At 44.0% G+C, this 22,179-nt stretch overlaps 1 protein-coding gene across 6 annotated transcripts in view; it reads right to left on the reverse strand.

Annotated features, from left to right (window-relative positions):
- The window catches only part of agfg1a (ArfGAP with FG repeats 1a), a 31,763-nt gene extending 16,904 nt beyond the window's left edge, over positions 1 to 14,859 (reverse strand). For all 6 annotated transcript variants that reach the window (XM_083772890.1, XM_083772889.1, XM_083772888.1 and 3 more), the window contains exons 1-2: positions 14,528 to 14,859; positions 3,336 to 3,429 (exon numbers count right to left, since the gene is read on the reverse strand). In XM_083772890.1, coding sequence (XP_083629016.1) covers positions 3,336 to 3,429; positions 14,528 to 14,694 — 261 coding nt within the window. In that variant the 5' untranslated portion in view covers positions 14,695 to 14,859. The remainder of the gene's footprint in view (positions 1 to 3,335; positions 3,430 to 14,527) is intronic.
- Between the last annotated feature and the right edge of the window lie 7,320 nt (positions 14,860 to 22,179).

A 22,179-nucleotide genomic window follows, 5' to 3' on the forward strand; every position in this document is an offset into this window, starting at 1 on the left:
ACAGACAGACAAACAGAACTATCTACAGTATATATCAAACTGGGCATCATGGCCCAGTTTGATGCCGACAGCAGCTGACAGTACGCACTACACATGTCATCCATACACTTATCACCCGATCGGAAAAGTGCAAGTTAGGCAATGAGCCTTTCCTGTATCCACAGAATTAATTATTCAGCGTAGGTTATAGCCTGAAAACAATGCAACATAGACAAGAGAGAATGCGAAAAAATGCATGAAATCAGACATGGACCGATTTTCTTTACGACGAACGATACTTTCGGGGGTAGTGTGTAAACGTGATTGACACAACGTGAACTCGTATTCTTTTTTTTTTAAACAATTTCGGATGAAAGATTTGGCCTCAGTCAGTGGGCAAGTTCCTTAGGGTGAGGTCCCTCCATCCCAGAGGATGTATCTTTCACTGGATCATCCAACATTTCTATTGTGAAATAGAGCAATGCCAACTGGGAAGCAGAAGCTATTATAAGCTGTATCAAAATGGAAGGGCAGGTAGACACACAGGAGGCTGAAGGTTGATGATGGATAAATCCTTCAACGTTGCTATATTGATGCTGCTGCGGTTTTCAACTTATTTATTTACCCCCCCCCCCCCCCCTTCGCACCTGACACAAATATGAAACATTAAACAAACACAAAACAGCAGAGCCCCACTTTAGTTTTTTTTTTTAGAATGCCTTTTCCCCAATTTAAAATCCAACTTGGCAGAATAAAGTGTTTGTGTTTCAATAGTAAAGTAAATAAATAACAGCAGCAGCAGTGTATTTGGCATAAGACTCCAAGCCGAAACAGACAGCAACACCATCTATGAAAGAGCACCACTGTCTTGCTGGCCTATTCTCACAGCTGAGCTCACACACACTTGGCCTATAAATCCCATTTCACAGGATTAGGCAAATATCCAAGGAATGCTACCCAAAACCCAAGGAAGCTGTGAAGAGGAGCCAGCTGCATAAACTCAGCCTGAGTCTGGTCTGAGTCTAAACTTGTCTGAAATGCTCTAGTTTGAGTACTTTTATTACCAAGTGGGCATATTAATTGACATTTTACAAATGTTCATAAAAACATGTAACTGTCATGATCAATATTTAGAAAGAATTATTTAATGTTCTTTCTTGCATGCAGGCAACTATTTGTAATCAAATTAGTTGATTTGGTCAAACCACAACCAGCTATAATACTTCCCGCCTTTTGATCTAGTCAGCTACAAATTTACACCAGTTTTTGTCCTTTAAAAGACATTAATACAATAATTTATAATTTTATTTCGCCATTTGTATTAAATGATGCATTCAAATTGGTATCGCCCCGATACCAACCACTACTCTTGTTTTGTAGATTGTCAGTGGGTAAAGAAACAGGGGGGTCTATAGGACAACTACTGTAAGTGCAGCATGGTGGCATACAGTAGTACCGTGGTTCCCACACTTTTTAGTCCGTGACCGAAAAGAGAAATTAGACATTCCACCGGGACCCAAAATTAGTGAAAACTAGAGCGGTGCCGGCGGGGCCTCTACGGCGGTGCACGTTGGGCACTGGCCTACTTGGAACGATGCAAGTTGGAAATGCATGGCCCACCCAGATATTATGTGTTGGAGAATCTACATCGGTGCCCGTTGGGCACTGGCCTACTTGGAACGATGCAAGTTGGAAATGCATGCCCCACCCAGATATAATGTCTGTGTCCCTTTTATGCCCATATATGGAGTTATTTGTCAGGCATGCCCAAGTATGGAGTATATGCAGATGTCAGAATGTGGTCAGAACAGGCCAGCTCCATATATGTACCCTGGGCAAGGGCCTTTTTGGGGCGGTTCTGGACAACCGTGGGTCCGACCGACCGGCCACTGCACTTCCTGTGGTGTGTGGAACACGAGTGTCGAATTTGAAGTCGGTGGGGCGAACGGTTCTCCAGTTACATGGATTACACACAGACAGACAGACAGAGACTTGGTGCATTTATAGATAGACTAGACCTGTATGTGCCCGCCGCCCACCGGCCTACTTGGGAACGATGCAACTTGGGAGCTTAATAAACGAAAGTCCTCAATTTTAGACATGTGTTGCTGTGTCGGCTATGTAATGATAGCTTGTTGTCAGCCTGGCACAGCACATAGCTGGAGATGTCTGTGGCTGTGTGCCTGTGTGTGGCAGCCTGTGAGAAGTGTGCAAACTGACTGTGAGAAGTGTACTTGGCAATCAATGGGTGTAAGCAGACCTAGGATTCCATGCACGGACAAAAGAAGCTGTCTGCCGGGGTCTCTTCCGGGTTTTTAGACAGCTGGTGGATGGAAATGAAGCTCCACCCAAGCGGCAGATTGCCACGCCGGCCTGATTCCCGGAAAAGCTTGCCCCAGCGGCATTCTGCCGCGTGGGTGGAGCTTCATTTCCATCCACCAGCTGTCTAAAAACCCAGAAGAGACCCCGGCAGACAGCTTCTTTTGGCCACGCATGGAAGTTCAGGTGTGCCCAGGCTGAATTCGGCCCACTGGAAGAGCCTGATTGGTTGAGCCTCAATTGGCTGAGGCAGAGGCTGGAAATTGCGCGTGTGTCGAATGTGAAGTCGGTGGGTCAGTTCTCGAGTTACGTGTATTACACACACACACGCAGACAGAGACGTGGCACATTTATAGTAGGATAACAAGTAAATTCAAGAAATTACTTAGAAACATCTTTTAACACTCCGACCGCGAAAACCGTATTAACACAATCAAGTCCTTCAAAATAGGAGCTCTGGGGTGCCGGATAGATATGGCCGCTTTTACTCTGAAACCCACGACCCGGAAACAATCCGCTAAATAAGTGTGCTTTACATTTCTAGCTTACATTGCTATCGTTTTAATTTATACGATATATAATCCAAAAAGCGTTCATATTTTGCGGGAGAGATGGATGAGGAGCAGAAATGAAGCGCCAGAATATCGATCCGTTCAGAACCACGGAGAGCGCCCTGGATTAGGAGAGATGAGTCATTCTTTCTGGCGCTCTAACAGCTAAGGCAACGGTAAGATAATATGACTGCAGACAGAGCGTAGCATACGGTAGCCGAAAGGCGAACTGACAAAAAGAAGAAAAAAAGAATCGAGTTGGAACGATACACAGTGACAGACGATCATCATCGTCATAAAAAATAAACAAAACAGTAAATGTAGCCCCAATTAATTCATGAAGCACTGTTTGGGAAACAGTGCAGTAGTAAATAGACGGTTTCAAAGGCAAGCGTAGTCAAGCACAGGGTCACACGTCCCAACATGCAGCAGTGAGCTTAACAGTCAACAGAGGGGCAGAGCCCGGCAGACGTTTGGCATGCCTACCTCATTGCCATGTTTCTGTAGGAACTCAATTTCCTGTTGTGTGAAGGTTGTCATGGAGATTGACTTCACTCTGTGGGGTGGGTTCAGCCCTCGTCTGGGATGGACGGGAAGTGAGAGAGATTGAGAAAGACGGACAAAGAAAGAAAGAAAGAAAGAAAGAAAGAGGCAGGGGTTAATTTAATTTGAACACATCTCACATCCAACACTCATCATGTCCCTGTGGACGACAACGTCCAGATCCCACTTGTCAGGTCAGACCACTTAATTAGCAATGAGCTGACTTATTGCCGCTTGAATCTGGGGCGAAGGAGATGGCAGCACTGACGCCTCCGACTTGAGGAGACAACAGAGACAAGAGAGAGCGAGAGAGACAAACCCGACAAGGTTTGTCTAAAGGGTGATAAATACTTAGTTACATGAGTTTGCATCGTGCAAAACAACCAACCGATCTACATGCTCAAAGCACTGTGCTGTGACGCGTTGTGATCTTGGAGATGTGCTCTTTTTGGTGCGCGACACCAGCATGTTACCAAATATAAATCGGGGGTAAGTAGCAACTAGGAACCCAATCAACCACATTGGACCACAAGTTACAAGAAGGCTCTCTGAATATAGAAACTCTTATAATAGAGCAACACCCATTAGCCCACAAAAGCCTTGCTCTGTTCTGACAAGGTTATTTCTCATGCCACACAGAACACGGCACATCTTAACACAACAATGTCGATGAGCTGTGGATGCTTGGAAGAATAACACACAAGACTGGTATTTCACCTCTCATTTGCAACACCTGTACAATTGAAAAATGTCCTGAACTGTTGATTGTTTTGTAATACGGTTGCGCTAAATATTCTGTTCCTTTCCCTGGCTTATAGTATAGCCGGTTCCAGTCACCCACTACCATACCCATACTAATGTTGCTACTTAAGCCTTCCTAAAAGCCAGGGAAATGCCTGTGCAGGTGTGTGTGTGTGAGCACCATTGGAAAGTTAAGTGAGGCTTCAATCTGTTTATGCCTGTGTGTGTGGGTGGGTGGGTGGGTGGGTGCGTGCGTGCGTGCGTGCGTGCGTGCGTGCGGGGCGTCAGGAGGGCTGTTTCCTTCCTTCACTTCTACTCTCTTCCGGTGCAGGCCTGGCCTGAACTCTCCAGGGGAGGTGTGGTAGGCCAACAGAACACAGCAGGGGAAAAATACATACACAATAATGACAGAATAATAGTGTTGTCACCACTCCTGGGATGTTTTTGTTACTATACCCCACATACCACTCTCTGCATTTACCTGCCCAACTATTAGGAGCAGTGGGTGCTATTAATACAGTGCCTGGGGAGAAATTAGGGGTTAAGAGTCTTTCTCAGGCCCAGGCCGTAGCGTAACGGTCTGGGCACCGGACTGGTAATCCAGTCGCAGTGTGCCGCGGGTTCGACTCCCGGACCCGACACGGCCTTTACTGCATGTCATCCCCCCATCTCTCTCCCGTTTCCTGTCAGCCTACTGTCTGTCCCTTCAAAAATCAATAAAAGGCGTAAGCCGCAAAAAAATATCTTAAAAAAAAAAAAAAAAGAGTCTTTCTCAGGGACACTTCCACACATTGACTGGGGGGGGTGAACCGGGTACCTTCTGATTCCCAGAAAGCCTGGCCGCCACTATTAAAGGTCTGCCAGTCTTAAGTTGGTAGTTATTTAAATTAAAATTACATCTTTGATGATCAATTCATAGCTTTTGAAGATTACGTCATGTGGCAGCCAAGTCTATGGACTTTAATGTCTGTTTAGGGCCCTAAATGACAACGTAAGAAGTCATGTGGCCAATATCTGATAATCTGATAATATTCATCCTCCCTTCAGCCATACCACTCTTAGCCAGTTTTCCATTAAAGTCAGAGGTTCTTTACTCTGGAATTCACACATACTTATTGCCAACTCCTCATCTTCACTCTGTAACTTTAAACATAGATTGAGGGCCAGCGTCTTGAAGCAAACCTCTCCACTTGATTCTAACGTAATGTAGCTTTATTGTGCATACTCAGACCGACTCAGACACAGACACAGACAGACATGCATGTACACTTAGGCACACTCAGGCTTGCGCGTGCGTGTACGCACGCACACTTCCCAAGTGTAAATAATGTATTTGTTTTTGGTATTTTCCATACCTATGTTTGATTACTTTGTCTACTTACTATTTGTATATTATCTTTGGTGAGAAGTGAGAACGACATATAAGCCCTCCATGGGTTTTTTTTCCCTCACCTGCACATATTTCCCTTTTATTGTACTGTTTTTATTGTGCGAATAAACTAAACTAAAAAAATAATTTTATATATATATATATATATATATATATATATATATATATATATATATATATATATTACATCTTGTGCCACAGTGGGCACCCTGATTTTATTATTTATATACATACATTTCAGCCAGAACATTTGGTGTGCACTTAAAATATCTGGCCTAATACTTTTATAAAACGATCTACAATGTGTACTACAGTACAAAAATAAATCCTCATATTCATTAGAGCCGTTTCTTGACTTGGGCTTTTTGGTGAGAGCACGTGTTGGCCTGCAGGCTTGAAAACTAAAATCCTTACTTAATTTCAGTATCTGCTGCCGCCCATAGAATGTTTTCTCCATCCATCTCCAGAGCTGTCTATTCTGTTGCATTTTAGACCACCTGAAAGTATGTTTTCTAATTAGATCATCTTGAATGAATATGAACGTGCATTGCTTTCCACAATCTGATCATAACCTAGCCTGGCATTAGCCAGACCGATAATGGAGATTCACTCACTCCTCCACAGTGTATACCGTGGAGCAACGTGTGAGTAAAGTGAATCCAAGTTATCCGTCTGGCTAATGCCAGGCTAATAAACCACGATGCATATCCATGTTGCCTGAAATCAGATTCTAAAAATGTCTGTTTGAAAATGACAGTTTTCTGAAAGAGCTATGTTTCTGTCAGTCGTTCTTCGAATTTTCTAAAATAGCAGACCTACAAGCTTGTAGCGCGCCACTATGCGCGTGCTATGAGCTTGTAGATCTGCTATTTTTCATTAGCTAAAGCATAACATAATTATGCTAACACCAAAATGGGTTAACAGAGTGCCTAAACAAAGTGCCTAAACAAGTGTTTCAGCACTCAGGTGAGCTCTCCCACCAGCTGTGAAACACAGCAACACAACTTTGGCAAAGCAAACACCTCTCCACCAGGGGGGCAGTCAGACAGATATTTTGTGAAGCCACTGAGGAAATCGGGATTTCCTGAAAGTTCATATAATGGCCTGTTGTGGCGCTGTCATTGGACCCAGAAAAACCCATATCCCCATAGAAGTCCATGTATTTGGGCCCAACTTCACCTAGACTGTATTACCTTAATAAACATGGTCATGATTACTTTCTTCTTCCAGTCACTAGTTTAAAGTCTCATTTCTAATGTCATAATATTCTTTTTGGAAACTTATGGTCCCATTAATTCAAAAGATGACCATAAAGTCGCGTATGTTCTGAGGGGCGTGGCTACCGTTACAGTCTATGATCGGGATTCCCCTCCCACTCGAGTCAAAATAAAAACCAACGGAGAAGAAGGGGGGAAGTCCCGCCTCGTTGTCTGGGACAGCCAATGGCCAGCTGGGCTAAAACGGATTTAGAAAGATGGCGACTTACAATAACAGGCTTCATTTTACGTTCATGTTAGACCCAGAGAACGCTTTGTCCATATTTTTTACAGTCTATGCTCTCCACTCATCTGTTCATTGTCTCTCAGTAAAACCCCCGCCTCCATGGCTGACTGTACACATCCCAATTACAAACACCATCTCCTTGGTGACATAAGAAAAGCCTTGGCGGAGCACTGGAGCTGAAGGCAGTGTAAGACTAGACATGGCTGCTAAATTATTTATGCTTCTCATCAGTCAGCCTAGCATTCATCAATAGCTTCTACCTAGACGCTTTTGTCTATTTGCACAGCATTGACCAATCAGCTGATGAGTTCCACTAAATTGACTGACCAGTGACCACACTAAAACAGTGATAGTTAAAACTAGGGGTGTAACGATATAGTAACTATCGAAATATTAATTTTAATTTAAAAAATCAAAGTATATCAATATGTAAACAGCAAATATCGTATTGTTTGACTTTTGCAATGTAAATAATCGGTATTGAATCGTTTTGCAATGTAAATAATTAATTTAATCAATACTAAGTACTTGTGCATTGTATTTAGCAATTTTAAAAAGAAGAACATAATGATGGGTTTAATTACTTTTCCCTTTCCATATAGCTACAAGAATGCCACAGACGGCCTGGGCTGTGGCTCAGTGGTCCAGGCACCTTGGCTGGTAATCCAGTCTGGCAGTGTGCCGCAGGTTCGACTCCCGATCCCGACGGCCTTTACTGCATGTCACCCCCCATCTCTCTCTCCATTTCCTGTCAGCCTACTGTCTGTCCCTCTATAAAAAATATAAAATAAAAGGTGGAAGCCGCAAAACAAAACATTTAAAAAAAAGAATGCCACAGACGAAAAACTAAGTCCACAATATTTATCCATAATGTATAAATGATAGATAAGGGGTCAAGACAACGAGGCCTTTTCGTGGAGGGGTCAGAATGAAATTTGGACTTTTGTATCGATAAATGTGTGTATTCTCTGTGCTCATGTCAAGGCGTTGGTTTGTCCATATGTGTTCAAATATAATGTCCATCTATTTGCCACAGAATCCCTGTGTTTACAAATTTATATCCATAATAATAATAATACATCTTTACCTTAACCCATTTAGGCCTGACGTTGAAATAAAAAATGTTCGCTCTGAAAGAATATATACCTATTCAAAGATTTGTGCCGCATTTTTACGATTTTTCAAAAATAGCAGACCTACAAGTTCATAGCCTGCTATTTTTCAATAGCTAAAGTATAACAGAATGCTTGAAAGTGAAACACGTATTTAATGTATTTGCTAAATAGTTACTGTATTCAAATCATTGAATCGTATCGTACCCTATCGCCGTAATGAACCAATGTCGTCCATGTATCGTATCATCAATCATGTATGGTGATACCTAGTGGCGAAAAATAAAACTTCTGGGAACTCAGATTAGGTGATACCTATCGTATCGCTGTTCAAATGTATCGTTACACCCACACTCCCACAGATAAAACACCCTTGAAATAAGGAGCCCATCTGCCCATTAGCCCCAACATGTTACTAATATTTCACATTAGAATGTACATTAAATAAGCATTAAGCACATTTAATCAAGCGCTGCCATTGGGGCGACCCAATAGCTGAGTGGTTAGGGTGTGTAGGCAACCTAGGCATTAGACACTCGCTGTCTAATGCCTGACAGTGAGTCCCAGGTTTGATTCCGAGCTGGCTGGACCATTGGCTGAATGTCACTCTCTTGCGCCATCCGTAATGGTTGCTCATGCTTTAATGTAACGCCCCCTCCCCAGCAGGCAATAGCAAAGATAAGGGCACTAGCCATTACAGATACAGACTGATAGAACATCTGCAGCATCCGATACAGGGGGACGGACGGCTAACAAAATCATGTAAGGTGATACTTAACACCTCACATCAAGACAATCACACCCTTCAAATTGTATTCAAAAATGTAGCATATCTGACTGTACACACTATACTTATGTAAATAAATTAAAGTTGCAACTTGAGTTGTAGGAGTGATTCCACACAGTAGGAAACAATTATTATGTGACTTATGTGACATTTACTCTACATAATGTTGCAACAGCAGTTTTGCTCAATGGGCCAGACTTTCCTCACTGGGTTGCTGCATTCAAAATGACTCAGCTGCTCAGGAGATTCACCTAAAATGACTAAGAACTTGCCATGCTATATTGCAAAGAAACAAGAGAGTATTTAACAGTTTTTAAGAGTTCTTTTTTGTTTGCGGTTTGTACATTCTACCATTTAGGTTCTTCCCCCCTCCCTGCGTATGTGTGTGGGGTACATGTTTCCCCTAGTACCCTGGGGCAAACAAATGATCAGTTGCCAGTCTCATGAGAACAAAACTAGGTCAGATACTGCGGGGGAGTTTCAGAGCCCTCTAGGTCTCTCAATATGATGATCTTCTCTGTTTAAAAAGGTCAGAGTGAGGAATTGTGACACCTTCAGTGTCTGTAGTTTATAAAGACATCTGTGCATTTAGGTATGTAGTACAACCGATATTTTGTAAATTTAAAAATTAAAAACAAGAATAGAAAATACAGAAAATCCTGATCTGTAAGTCCACCTGTCATTCATTCACCTACTGTATAATGAATGACAGGGAGGGCAGGTACAGTAGAAAGTGGTTAAAATTGGGCCTGCATAAATGTAGATGTCAAAAACGGCCTAACCTCAGTAAAACTATGCCTTCCCGGGAGCCAATCAGAGACATGGTGAGGCGGGTCTACCTAATAATAATCAATTTTTTTCTACTTGGTCTGTGTCTCATAGGAGGGCAGAAACCGTCTTCTAGTGACATCATCGATGGGGAATACAAACTAATAGAAACTGCAGGCTTTCTAGTCCTGAAAAGTTGCAATGCGAAAATGGAAGCCATCGTTCTCACGATAATGAAAATCTAAAAAAATCTTGTAAAAAAGATCTTGAAAAAAATCTGCCTAATGATGTCGTCACTGGAAGACGGTTTCTAAACTGCCCACAGCCGTCCTATGAGACACAGACTGAGTAGAAAAGAATTGTGCCATTTTTTCATGATTATTAGTGAGGACCTATTATAAGAAAGAAAAGTTGAAAAGTGGTGAAGTGGTCCTTTAAGTTATGAACCCCATAACTTCAATGTGACTATGTATCTCAGAGAGGCTCACCAGGGAGACCATTGCACCATCCTTTGCGGCAGTCCAGGGTGAGAGAAACTGGTAGCATTGAAACTCAAAAAACTCAAATAGGGAATCAACTTAAACTCCAACCACTTAAGGTTTATGGTCACAACGCATGTGAAAAAGAGACAGTGACATTTTTTTGTTTGTACAAGCTCCCAACAATGTTTTGAAGTAAATAGTCATAAGAGATAAGGATAGAGAAATCTGTGTAAATGCAATCTATGCAGCATCCACCTCATTTGCTACTGCTTAACACCCCAATAGCCCAGGACGAAGTTCACTTCTTTTCAATTAGTAACACCCAGAAGTTTTATCCAAAAGACGAAGATTATTGATATCACAACCGATCACATCGCTACACAGCCTAGGCGCCTGTTGCGTAATACTCGATGTTGCGTAACAGTGGGACATCATTGAAAATGCCCCCCCCCCCCCCCGTTAAAACGTTGGTTTTAAATCATCCCGAAAAGATCATGTGTTAGACGGCCCACCTCTGTCCTGTCTCTAGTCTCGTTAGATTTAATCACACCAAAAGGCGTAAGCCGCAAAAAAATATCTTAAAAAAAAAAACATCCGGTCCGTCGGTAAAAGTGCTCCGCTGCTATAAATCGCTGGCCGCTATGATTTAATGGATTAAATAACACCGGACAATCAAACTCCAGATTACTGTAGGGTCATCATTGTTAAATCAAAAATGTTTACGTGAAGCTTAAACATTCAAACATTCAATAAAATATTGATCAATCAATGCATTTATTTTACATTCCCAGTTGCACCATGTCAAAGCCCTGCTAATTCAAGGACAGATAGGCTCAGTATGGGGAACTTCCTGACACAAGAAACATTCCAGTAAAATAGATTGTGGTAAATGTACCTCTTGGGGAAGCCTCCACCTTCATCTGGAATGTGTTTACATAGTACATTCCAACAACTCCACCCATTTCAACACAACTTGAAGGGGGCTTCTTGATGCACGGGAAGGTGCACCCCCCCCCCCTAACCCCCTGCAAAAGGCAATATTACTACTCATAGAGCAGGCAAACAAAACTAACACACACTGGTCCGACAAAACAAATGATTGTGGTTTATGCTAGGCTGACAAGACAAACCATAAAATGAGATAAAGTAAATGAGATCATGGAAATACAGTGAGTTGCATCCCCTGATAGCACTATAACTAACTTTGAAATAGTGTAAGGCTACATGTTTAATCAATGGCATTTGCCACAGACTCAGAGATGTACCGAGATAACTAAGAAACGATATGGCCACCAAATAAGAGAGACAGACACCAAGGGCTTCCTGAAGTTCCTTCTAGCTCACTGGCCATTACAATGCATTGCTTAGTTGCTTACAAGCCTATAATACTGGCACCATCCCTGTGGACATGTGTGGATGCCTGGATGACATGGACAGTGTTTATGTTGTCCATCAAGATATAAACAAAAGGAACAATGTTCTCACTCTTGAAAATCTAAATAATCAAGACAATGCATACAGTGAGATAGTGTAAATCTGTCTGGCCTCTGTGCAAGAATGGAGTGAGCAGCAGACAGCTAGCTCTCTTCCCCTTCCTGTGGCACATGTAACATCACATGCTGCTGATGTAGCAGCACGTTGGAGTTCTGCCACTTCCCGACCTTACAATCACACAACGCTTCCTGCATACATGAGGCAGGCCTCAATCCTTTACAGCCAATGTTTACTCTTCTGCCAGGAAAGATTTACATTACTCAAATTCCCCATAAGGAGGTCATTTCCCAATTACCTGAGGCAGAAGTTCAAATGAGGCTGAGCTGAGCAGTTCAAATAAATGTGTTTGCTTGATATTACCCTGTGTAACATGAATGTAATAACTTGCGATAATCAGCATGAAATTCACAGGAGCCCACATGATACGGACCTTATAACATATCTCAATTAACTCACGCTACAATGTTTGGCAAACATATTAGAATAAACCGCTGTGAAATTCAGAGGAATCCCAGCAGGGTGACTGGAGAGGGAAGCTCTGGCTTACACACAAGTGTGTATGACATTTTTCTTTGTACACCTTCTAGCCTGCACAAAGAAAGACTGGCAGCCCAAGATACAGTGTTGGGGGGGGGGTCACTCACAAAATCTATTGCCTAGGGCCCTAGGCTGTAGCTGACGAGATAAAGACACGACACCTTTAAAGTGTGGATGAAGTATGACCTAAATCAGAAAGGACAAGTTCCTTCTAATGGAGTTACAAGGGCATTGGACAGAGAGAGCGACAGACACATACTTCCTTTTTTCCACATTATCAGACAGCTATTAGAGATTGGCAAGATGACCTCCATAATGGCAATTAATGGAATACATAATATGTGACAGAAAAGTGCTGTCAGCTTTATTTGTAGTTGTTACGTCCCCACCAAAGAGGTCCAGGTGTTATTTTGTGCATTATTGGCTATTTCCCCTACCATAAGCCCTCAATGAATTGCATTGAATTGGGCTATGGGGTGTTATGCTAATTCGCTTATTTCCATCGCTCAAAAATCAATATTTTTTGTATATATCCTCTCTTCATAATGTTAATAGTATCCAAAGCGCCACACTTTACTACTTATTTAGATGGAAATAACTAGCGAATTAGCACAAAAACCCAACCCCCATTGAGGGCTTATATTAGGGGAAATAGACAATAATTTACATTTGCACAAAATAACACCTGTAGCAGGCAGATATAATGTAGTTGAACAAGTACTACTACTACGCTTGTCACAATTATTACAAATTTGTTTCCATGTTCATAGTTCATAGTTTCATACATAAAAAAGCAGAAATAGTTGATCTACAAGCGTACACCGCGTCACGTCTTGATGCGTTGTAAGCTTGTAGATCAATGTTCAATGCCAAAAACACAATTAAATTGTTAATCGCAATTAGTGTGACAATTAATCATCAACTTCTTAAATTTGTAATCGTGACAGCTCTAGCAAGTACTGTACTGTATTTGACTGCAGTAATTATGGAATTTGGATGGGCCAGACCTGCATCAAAAATCACAAGATATGCCCTGTTCTGGAACCCACAAGGGAGAAGGAAGAGGGGCAGGCCACTAAACACCTGCCGCCGTGACCTGGATGCAGATGTGAAGAGATCTGGCCACACAGCTGCCAGCTGGAGAAACTGGCACAGGACTGGGATGTCTGGAGAGCTATTGTTCGTGGCCTATGCCTATGCCCAAAGTTGGGCTATAGGCGTAAGTTAGTAAGTAAAATGGAATTTACACCTCTGAAGCATGATTTCTAGCACTATTTGGTTAACGGTAAGAGTTTATGCAGTCTGAAAGAAGTGCGATATAATGCACGAACGCTCCAAAGACTAAGTCTAAGAGCTATGAGGAGATTAACATTTTGACTTGTATAGGTCCAGTTGCCCCAATGATTTAACTACTACTGTATATAGGTCAACCTACTGTGCACTGCAGACAGTGGAATAGATAGTCAAAATAAATTAGGTGTGAATTACCATTGTAATGTATGCTCACTTACTGGACTTGGATATCTAGAAACACAGATATGACTGCTGAATAGAGGAAAGCATTTCAGTTCAATATTGGAGAAATAGAGTGCTTCACTAATCCCAAATCCAAAGCTGCAGATGCCTGGTTACACAACGGCACAAGGTTTTAAATCAGATAAATACTGCAGTAAGTAAAAACGGATTTATTTCTGTATTTAGCATGGACATCAAGCTCTTATCTGTGGCTATCAATGGATGTGTAACAAATATAGACCATTGGTCAAATATTTTTGTCAAGATGATTGATATATGCTGTGTGTGTGTGTGTGTGTGTGTGTGTGTGTGTGTGTGTGTGTGTGTGTGTGTGTGTGTGTGTGTGTGTGTGTGTGTGTGTGTAGAACTTGGCATGAAACTCTACAAGCAGACAAGAGCATTGTGGTGTGGTGCTTCAGTGCCTAACTACAATGACCACAAGATACACCAGCAGCAACTAGTAGCTACAACAGATACCCGGTCCGGCTTGGCTTTATCTACAAACCCTCAGAGGCTCTGGCTCTAACTAGCAAGTGTCAGATAAGTTCCCATGGCTAGCATTAGCAGGCTGGCAGGCTAACATGTCAGATTGTACAGGTCTGCTCAGTGGAAGAAGAAACCGACAAGCAAACATAACAAGACAAAGTCTAGAGACCACCAGTCCACCAGTGATCGCTAACGTTAGTCAGTCAGAGGAGAAGCTGTACAGTCAGCTAACATTAGCCTGACAGTGACACAATGTAGTTGAATGGATAATGTATGTGTGCGCCATGTCTAACAGCTAAGGTCATTCAGTAACTACTCACAGGATGCCAGAGCAGGAGGTACAAACGAAAGAGCCCACTGTCATGTTGGCATAGGTCGGGCCGCGTTGGTCACAGTCAAAGCACTTTCTGTTGGGAGGTAAACTCGTCATTTCTCTGAGCATCTTCAGGTGCTTCTCCTCTTGCTTTCGTTTCGCACTCGCCGCCATGGTAACAGTCAGGAGGGGGGGGGGGGTACGCTGAAACCAGGGAAACTAGGGGATCAGCAACGCTGAAGACTGAAAAGAAATGTCCTGTTGATTTAACGGTTAGCGACCCGGCGCCGTTACCGAGGGAGAGGGAGTGGGTGGCTCGGCTGACAGGGCGGCCTCCTCCTCGCGTTTCTGTCTCCACGAACAAGGAGAGGCGCGGCGTTCCAGCAGCCAGAAAGAGGCGGGGGGGGGGTTAAACTGTGCCCGCTTCAAAGTTTATATCAGCTAACTAGCGTCACCCAGCGGTGGAGTGTTGTCACTACAGGTGACACTCTCGTGTCTTTAATTGATTGCATTTGTATTTCACTGCATAGAATGCTGAATGAGTACATTTCAAACGAAAGCACAAGTCAATACAAAAACTGCTACTTTGTGGACGACACCATGAAAAGCACAAGACTTGTTTACATCAGGGTCCACCATTTTCAATTAATCAATTATTAGACATGTATTGTAAAGTTACCCGAACGGCCAAGGCTCCAAGAATCGACAGTCCAATTAAGAATGTAGATCTTTTTTGGCATTTTATTTACCTCAAAACACAGAGTGAACGACCATGCTGGATTTGACTGTGCAGGCAAAAACAATACTTCCAGAATAAAGACTTATCAACAATACACTCTCAAACTAGAAAAAGCGCCCTTCTGGGCACAGGTCTCTACCAGGATAGGAATGTAGGACATTGCAGCTTGCCTTCATCTGGTGGTTGGATAAAAGGGCAACAAAAGTAAAAAATCTGAAAGACCGGTTTCGTTGAATGGCTCTAGAGAGACCAATTTGCGTGATGTTTGGACAAAATCTGTAGGTGTACTGTGCAAAAACTTGTTTTGCACAAAGCGGCCTCCTGGTGGCGCTATAACAGGCCGTTCTGGAAAGTTTGGGGCAGAGGTTCATCGTTGGCATCCAGGGAGTGTGTGTGCAAAATTTGGCATCGACCGGGTTAACGGTGGCCGAGATTAGCTGCTCACGGACACACACACACACACGGACGGACGGACGGAGTGCAAAACATACTCTCCCCCCATGCTTTCGGCCTGGTGGAGACAATAACAGAAAGTAAGAAATGAACACTTGACAACTAAACTAAAGAAAAACAACAAACCAAAAACTTAAACTGAAAACAGGCTATGCCTTCCTGGAAGGCCCTGGCAGCTCTCCCCTGGAGTTGTCTCCTTTGTTAGTATCAAGCAAAACAGAACATTTTCCACTCAGGAATCAGGATTCCCTCCCAAACATTTCCACAAGCCTCCCTTATATACCAGGTGAGACCCACCCACAATGATTAGTAATTGGACCAATCTACTCAAACAAGGTAAACCATGACGCATGAGTTAGACCAACTATACAATTACACATTTCCTTCATAGAGTCTGAATGTTTTCCAAGGCATCACATCAAACACAAAACAATTATGATAGCATTGCAACACAGATAAGTAGGCCTAGTATATGATGCTACACATATAGCCTGTAGCCACACCTCCAAGGAGCTTGATGACAGTCAATTAATGGAAGCAGCTTTGCAGTGTGCGTTTGGAATGTTCAGTTTCACATCGTGGAGTCTTCTAGTGTCTATAGGCGAATAGGCCCAGGGCACGAGCTGCCCCGTGACATGTACTGTATACAAATATACACTTACAAAAAAAAAAAAAAAAATCATCATACTAATCAGTAATCACATAGGCTAACATTGAGTTCACCTGTTGGTTTTGAGCTGGTGCATCATACAGTATATGTCAGAAGTTCTAGAACAGAGTTTCGGAGGTGAAAGAACTTAAAGAAGCTCTTTCTACTCCAGTCTATAGTAGTAGCTTCTTTCACCTCCTCAAACTCTGTTCTGGGCTAAATTATAGCCATTGGGCTAGACTCTTGAATATTCTGCATGTGCAAAGGGTGCACATGCATCATGGTATGTCATAGCCTTCAAGCCTTGGATCAAGACTATCATAGATGATAGATGTAGGGTAGGCTATTCATTGAGTCTGATGAGCAGGCACCCCCCCCCCCCCCCCCATCTAAATAGCCAGCACCGCCACCAGTCACAATTTTCTGGAGCTGTTGCTGCTGATGAGATGAGGACAGGAATTTCAAGGAGGCCACAAAGGGCCGAAGGCCATGGTCGTTATTGCTCCTCAGTTTGGCCTTATGCCCCTCTGCAAATGGCATGCCTTGAAGCCCTATGCAGTGACCTTAATGTCCCAGCTGACCAATCTAAACCAATCCAGTAACCTTGATTGGTCCAGGGCTGAGCATGGATCAGATTGTTTTGTGTTTTTAAACTTGTAATATGCACTATTTTATTGGTTTTACTCTTTTAATCGTTTTTTTCTAATAAAGTTGTCCTTTTTCTTGTGGGAGAGAGAGAGACGGGGAGAGACATGCAGTAAAGATCGTCGTGAACGAGACTCGAACACGCAACACGCTGTCAGGCCAGAGCTATGTGGCATGCACCTGGACCTAAATATGTGGTCGCACCAATAATGATGCTGATGATGTGGTGAGCAGGTATTTTTACAGGTATTTTGTTCCAGAGTTAATGATTTATGTTGTTCCTGAGGGAAAATATAAATAGGTATTATATTATTTCTTAGAATAAATGGCCTAAGGTGTGTGTATTCAAGTTTCGTGGTTTACATGTGTTTACAGGAAAAATATCTAATCACATTACATTTCCATTGTTAAATTAGTGAACTACTATACTTTAAACTAAAGGATGTGAAACACTGTTTACCATTTAGGCCTAAGGCCCATTCTAAAAACGCCTTCTAAAGCCTGACCTAAGCTTTCTGAAAAACTTTTGGGGCCCGCCCCAAAGTTATTAGCGCATCCGCGCCCGGCAGCCGACGAAAACTAGAGTTCTCAACAGGCCTGAAAATTAAGGCCCTACTTGGGCCGGCCCAAGGCCCCGCCTGGCCTTACTAATTAGCACACATTTTACACCCTACCCGGCACAAAAACATCAGGAAACAGACCTGTTGTTTCTGCTTATCAGCTTGTAAATCTGCAATTTACTGAGCACGATCGACATGCACCAGCATGCAACTAAGTATGAATCAGGCTTAAGCTGGCAGAGTTCAGACCTGGGCCTTTCAGAGTGAGCGTCATGCAGGGACAGTGGGACACTGCACTGGGACTTCAATTTCCTTTTCCCTCCGCTAGGGAATGTGGCCTGTCTGTCAGCAATTATAACTAGAAAGAGGCAATTCTGGGAAATTGCAAAGTGTGGTTGCCCACATCGCACCCGTCGAAAATGGAATCGCTTTTGTCTCTGCGTTGATGAAACCACCCTCGACCTGTGATTCAAATTTGGGATGGATCGGACATTCCGTGCGTGAATTGTGGCGTTTTTTGTAAAATAGGCCCCTCCCACTAACTTTGGAAGACGATTACGGCCGAACGATACAGAAGATCTAAATTCTGTCTGTGCTGTCTTAATGGGATAGGTCCCGAGATCATGTGTACTGATTTGTGTGAGATTTGGTCAAAATCTGTAGGAGGAGGAGCAAAAAGTGTGTTTTGAACAAAATTCAAAATGGCGGGAAATCTATCTAGACGCAAATGGGCGTGGCCTGTATGGGGAGATGTGTCATGACCCAAGGAATCCAGGGAAAAAATATTTTTTATTTTACGACCTACGGTTCAAGAGTTATACCCCAAAAGGTAAAGTTGGCTGTTATAGCGCCACCATGAGGCCGACCGATATACTTCTAAGGTAATTAATTTTAGTAATTATTATGAATCTCTCCTCCAAGTCTTGTAAGTATAGCCCTTACGGTCTCAGAGGAAAAAATACTTGAAAGTGAGTCTTTGCATTTTCCCATTCATGTCTATGGGGCAATTTAATGCACGAATTAATTCATATCAATTAAACTATTCAACAAATGTCTTAGCAAAATACACGCACACGATTCCCGATGTAGCCCGTCGTTTTGACATATGGCTCGAGTGCGTGCGACAAAAACTGTGGGAGGTATAACGCGACAAAATAAAGTTTATCTATAAAAAGAATAAAAGGTCACTAAAACAATAGTATGGTTGCCTTCAGGCAACCACACTAATAATAAAGTGTTACAATTACTAGAGTCTGGTTGCCCATTCGGGCAACCACACTAATAACAGCAGGAAGGCATGGGCCACAATCCACCGTCTTGGCAAAGACCACACCACCCATAATTCACAACGGTCACAGCAAACTCTATTGCATCACAACTGGTGTAGTTATTGGATGGAGCCCGCACACCACCAAAAAAAGAAAAACAACATACTATAGTATGCCCTCCGTGACCATGGACTTTAGCCTTTCGCTTTTCTGCGATTTAACCTTTTTTCAAATCCTCAACAATGATGAAGAATCGTGCACTATAGCGTGCCACTTAATGACCTTGACCAATATCAATGACCTTGAGCAGTATAAATTACCTTCAATAAGACTAGTAAATGACCTTGACCAGTATAAATGACCTTGACAAGTACAAATGACCTTGACCAGTATAAATGACCTTCACCAGTAGAAATGACCGTGACCAGTATATGACTGTGACCAGTATACATGACCTTCATGAGACTAGTAAATGACCTTGACCAGTATAAATGACCTTTATAAGACTAGTAAATGATCTTCACCAGTATAAATGACCTTGACCAGTATGCGGTCCGTGACCATGGACTATAGCCTTTTGCTTTTCCTTGATTTTCACCTTTAAAAAATCCTCAACAATGATGAAGAATCGCGCACAATAGCGCGCCGCTCAATGACCTGAGACCATGGACCAATGAATGAAATACAACACATTTGAGCAGGGCACTGCAGGGAGTTGAACCCCGTTCCGATAAACCAGAAGTCCGACACCAGTGCCTTAGTTTTTGTGTTGTTGTTCATTTAAAGGTCCAGGTGTGCATACGCATGTGCGCCTGTGCGTGTGTAGGTGCATGTGTGCATGTGTGTGTGCACGCTTCACCACTGTTGGACCCCATGGGGATCAAGGACCTCAGGGAGCCACCCATAATTCACAACGGTCACAGCAAACTCTGTTGCATCACAACTGGTGGCCAACAGTCGTAACCAACACCGCCGCCGACCCACAGGAGAATACCATCGCACAGTGGTATCAGACCAACCACAATCAGCCAGCCCTCAAACCAAACCATTCGACCTAGAAGAACTCGAAACCCGGAAAAGCAGCAGGGATTGATGACATACTGGCAAAAATTATACAGCACCTGGAACCTAACGCAAAGACCTGGCTCGTGGGGATGCTGAACACATGCATGGCACAGAAAACCATCCCTTCTGTCTGGAGAAAGGTCAAAGTGGTTGCAATCCCCAAACCTGGCAAAGACCCATCATCCTCAAAGAGCTACCGACCCATTTCCCTCCTCTGCATCACCTACAAGAGAGGCTGCTACTCCAACGCCTCATACCACTCATAGACACCAAGCTGACTAAAGACCAAGCTGGTTTCCGTCCCGTCCTGTGCTGGACAGAGCTCAACCTCACCCAACACATTGAGGATGGGTTTGAGGGAAAACAAATAACTGGAGCAGCAACAGGAGGGCGAAGCAAGCACGCAGGCAGCTTGTGCCTGCCTGCGTGCCTGCCTGCCTTCCTCATGTGGAAACTGCATAGTTGACTTTGTGTGTGTCTTTCTTTTTCTGTCTGTCTTTCTTAGGATGAAGATCAAGGTAGACGCCGTTGGAAGGCTCAACACAAGCCGATGCCCCTAGAGATCCATCCCAAAGCTTCCCTCAGGGAGTCCAGCAAGCCAGCTAGCCAGCAAGCCCGCCCAGTCAGCCAACGCAGCCAGCCAGCTCCGCCAGTCAGCCAGTGTAGAAAGTCAGGCTGACAAGCCAGAGCATATCAGCCCTTGCAGTCCGCCATTGCAGCCATACCAGCCTTGCTCAGTCAGCTCAGCCAGGCCTCTCTCGAGGCCTGGCTTTCTGTCTGCCTGGCCCGGTCTGCCCTGCCCTGCCTTGCAGCAACAGAACCAGCCTTGCTAGCAAGCCAGCCAGGTCAGAATACGAGCTCAGCAAGCCAGCGCAGCTGGCAAGCACGCAGTTAGTCTTAACCAGTTTCAGACAGGCAGGCCAAGGCAGACAGACAGGAAGACCGAGGCGCCTAGGCAGGCAGACAGGCCAGGAAGGCAACAAAGTGCAGGCAGGGGGACTATCCGGCCTAAGGCTGCGCTGCAAGGGTTGGAGCCTGGCCAGCTCCTGCTGATCTCCGCTGAGTGGCTGTGGCTGCACAGTAAGGCTGCAGTAACCTAGTCTGGGCTTGTTGCTGCACTGGCTTGCTCAGCTCGCATTCTGAGCTGGCTGGCTTGCCAGAAAGGCTGGTTCTGTTGCTGCAAGGCAGGGCGGGGCAGACCGGGCCAGGCAGACAGAGAGCCAGGCCTCGAGAGAGGCCTGGCTGAGCTGACTGAGCAAGGCTGGCATGGCTGCAGTGGCTGACTGCAAGGGCTGATATGCTCTGGCTTGGCAGCCTGACTTTCTACACTGGCTGACTGGCGGAGCTGACTGGCTGCGTTCGCTGACTGGGCAGGCTTGCTGGCTAGCTGGCTTGCTGGGCTCCCTGAGGGAAGCTTTGGGATGGATCTCTAGGGGCATCGGCTTGTGTTGAGCCTTCCAACGGCGTCTACCTTGATCTCCGTCCTAAGAAAGAAAGACAGAAAAAGAAAGACACACACAAACCCAACTATGCAGCTTCCACCTGAGGAACCGAGACGCGAAAAAAGAACTGAGCGTCACTTGGGATGGTCACAAACTCTCCAACCATACCCACCCCATGTATCTTGGAGTTACACTGGACAGGACACTCTTCTTCAAAAAACACCTGGAGAACACAAAAGCCACGGTCAACACCCACAATAACATCCTGTGAAAACTAGTGAACTCCAAGAGGGGCGCAGACCCACAAACAATCTGTGCAACTGCCATGGCCCTGTCTTTCTCTACAGCAGAGTATGCCTGCTCAAGCTGGAGCCGATCACGTCACATCAAATTGGTCGACACAGCCCTAAATGACACCTGTCGCATCAACACGGGATGCGTCAAGACAACACCTGTCCCGTGCCTTTATGCGCTAGCCGGCACCTCCCCCCGCACATCAGACGACTGTGTATCGCTCAAGATGAATGGAGAACACAGGAGATAGACAGTGAAGTTGGGAATGAACGAAGGAAAGTCTGGAATGAAATGATAGAGAACACCTCACACACACATAGTTTCCTTTTGTGGCTGTTTACATTCGAGGGTCGCCGGTCCTCTCGAACGGAACAGTTTAACGTCATGCCCAGGACGAAAAGATATAGAGAACACCAACATGACAAATAACAGCAGGAAGGCATGGGCCACAATCCACCGTCTTGGCAAAGACCACACCACCCATAATTCACAACGGTCACAGCAAACTCTATTGCATCACAACTGGTGTAGTTATTGGATGGAG

The sequence above is a fragment of the Protomyctophum parallelum genome, assembly GCF_964188405.1.
Source record: "Protomyctophum parallelum genome assembly, chromosome: 9".
Lineage (NCBI taxonomy): Eukaryota > Metazoa > Chordata > Actinopteri > Myctophiformes > Myctophidae > Protomyctophum > Protomyctophum parallelum.